The 2,866-nt window shown below is 46.3% G+C and overlaps 1 protein-coding gene across 1 annotated transcript; it reads right to left on the minus strand.

The window, feature by feature from the left end:
- Positions 1-386: 386 nt before the first annotated feature.
- LOC109756461 (UDP-glycosyltransferase 72B1-like) lies at positions 387-1,907 on the minus strand. The gene is made up of 2 exons (XM_020315294.4): positions 1,893-1,907; positions 387-1,306 (listed from the first exon to the last, which is right to left on the minus strand). Exons 1-2 carry the CDS (start codon positions 1,905-1,907, stop codon positions 602-604), a joined length of 720 nt encoding a protein of 239 aa, XP_020170883.3. The 3' UTR covers positions 387-601.
- Positions 1,908-2,866: the final 959 nt, after the last annotated feature.

A 2,866-nucleotide genomic window follows, 5' to 3' on the forward strand; every position in this document is an offset into this window, starting at 1 on the left:
TCAATTATGACCCACAAAAAAATTACGACACAACTAATTTTATATCATCTTACTTATTTTACCTTAGAATAATTTTAAAATTGCTTCCATCTTTACAATATGTAATAGTAATATCATCAAAGACAAAGTTTTACGAGTAGGGCTTTTCGGTGCCCAGTCTCATCTGCACCCGGTTAGAAACAAATTTTTTTTGTGCGGTAGAAAATTTGATGCGTGAGGCCCGCTCCAAATTTCAAGTCATTTGGACATCTGCGGAGCTCTCAGCAAAAAAGACAAATCGGGCCAAAACAGTACATTCAACAGTAAACATTTTTACAGACCCCCAATTTGTCCTTTTGTTGTGAGCGCTCCTCAGATGTCCAAATGAGCGGACCTCACGCATCAAATTGTCTACCACACAAAAAAATTGGAATTTTTTGAATTTTTATAGTATTTGTCTTGATCTTTTTCGTCAGCACGGGTGCAGATGAGCTCGGGTGTAGATATGGATTTTCGAATTCTATATTTAAATGTATACACATAGCAGTCGATACAAACATAAATCAAGAATAAAACTTCAGCCACCATGCCTCTTATTCAGTTCTTTTAGTGAGCCTCCTCTTTACACAGCGCGGCTCTTCCGATGCAAGGAAACCATGCCAGCCACTACCGCGAGAGCTCGATCCTGAGGCCCACCCGGCGCCGAAGCAATCTCGGCCTCATCCCGGAGGTGACCAGCCTTTTTCCGCGCCGCGGCGCCCTTCTCCCCTTCCATAAGCTCTCTGACCAGCGCCGCCACCTCCTCCCGAGGGACAACCACTCCGTCCTTACCGAGGGGAGGCCTCTCCCATAACGCCAGGCCCACCCGATCCGACGACAGCATCACCGCGTTCATCCTCTGCTCGGCCGTCTGCGCCGTGGACAGCGTGCCGCCGCTGCCGAAGGACACGTACAAGACCGAGCCGTCCGGCTGGTTGTCCAGCCACCGTAAGCAGCTGTGATTGACCTCATCGGAGTCGGGGCACCACCGCCGGGTGAATGGACCCACAGCGTATGCCGGTGGGTACACGCCCTTGTTAGAAAGCTCTTTGTATGCCACCAGCGTCTCGTGCTCCAACGCGTCCATGGTGTTGACGATGAAACCTTCCGCGAGGAGGTAGTTGCGCCCGAGGTCGATCATGAGCTGGTACACGGGGTCAGAACGGTTCTGGAGGGGCTCGAGGAGATCGGCGTCGTGTAGCGGCACGCACCCCGCGAGCAGCACGGGCTCCGGGAGGTCGCGGCACTCGCAAGTGGTGGTCCTCGCGAGCTCTGGTCCTAAGAAGTCCTCGGTTTACATGATGTACACGCCATCTACAAAAAAACTCGGCTTACATGGCATATAAGCCGTGCGCCATGTGGAAACACTCGGCTTGGCATATAAGCCATGTGCCCTATGAATGCACTTGGCTTAAGTTTTTGCATAGTTTTGCAAGTCTATATTTTAATGCAAAGATGCTTTTAAAATGATTTCCATTGCATTTATGTTTACTAGTTGATTATTATTTCTTTCACTTCCTTCTCACTCATCTCCTACCGACTAGTTTTCATGGATTTATTTTCGATGCCCTCAATTTTCTAAAACCACACGAGGGAGGGTAGGAAGAGCACACCCACCTACATATGACCCAAATATATGTATGAAAGCGTGGTGCGATGGTTAAATACCTAATGCACGACAGTCCGGCGGGAAGGTTCTGCACCTATGATGCCGGTGCCGCACTTAGCACCGACGGGAAGGAATCTTGTGAAGGAATGTGCTCAAACATGGTAAGCTGTGTGTCCCACGGACTATCACCCCGGTTATAAGCCATTTTATGCCACGACCCTGCTAAATGTAAGCCGGGAGGAGGGCCCTTGGTTTATATATAAACCGTGCGGCCCGCCATGGCCCCTAGTTTATATATAAACCATGTGCCCCGTTGGCCCTCAACTTACATAGACGGACACGTGGCCATGTTGTTGATGCCTGACTGTCGTCATAGGTAAACCGTGTGTTTAGTTGGCCCTCGGCTTACATAGAAGTACTCGGCTTATATATAAACTGAGTGTTTTTCACGTGGCTCTCGGCTTACCCCTAATAAGCTGATCCTTAGTAAGCCGTGTCGTGTAAGCCGGGAAAACACGCGGCTTATATATAAACAGAGTGCAAATCGGCATAAGCCGTGTGTAATGGGTACTTGGCTTAAAAAAACCCGTAGTGTTGGTAGGAGCAATTGCGAGGAATGGAACGGTTACATTTTGATGTTTGGTTTGAGAGATGGAATGAAATTAAATTGTTCATCTCACTTTTTTTGTTGTTGAGGGGTGTTCATCTCACTTGTTAATTACTATGATTCATACTGAATTACATTTTGATAGAAAACTGAAGTGAACGTATACTAAACACTTGATTTATATTGATTCATAAAAATGTTACATTAGACGCTGCAGTGCTGAACAAATCAAAAGTTGAGTGGAGGAGGCCGACTGTTGCAAAGCACATACGTGCAAGATGCAACGCGTGACGCGCGATGCTGCAAGCTGAATGAGGTGCACATCCAGCATCTCACATTATATATCTACTCAAGACACTAACAACGACAAATACTGTTTTGCACACACTTCCTTCGACTCATTTTCCGCATATAAATCGTTTGTTTTCTTGCTTAGAACACTATTACTACCTCGAATCCGGTATCTAGACAAATCTAAGACAAACTTTTTGGGATGGAGGTAATATATATTTTTTATTTCCTCATCCTCTCGTGTTACTATCTACTCAGACTTAATGAATTGACATGGATGGTGCACCATCAAGCTCTCATATCTTTAGTTGTTCAAGACTTAATGGAGATAATGAGAACCG

This window comes from Aegilops tauschii, chromosome 7 (genome assembly GCF_002575655.3).
Source record: "Aegilops tauschii subsp. strangulata cultivar AL8/78 chromosome 7, Aet v6.0, whole genome shotgun sequence".
Classification (NCBI taxonomy): Eukaryota; Viridiplantae; Streptophyta; class Magnoliopsida; order Poales; family Poaceae; genus Aegilops; species Aegilops tauschii.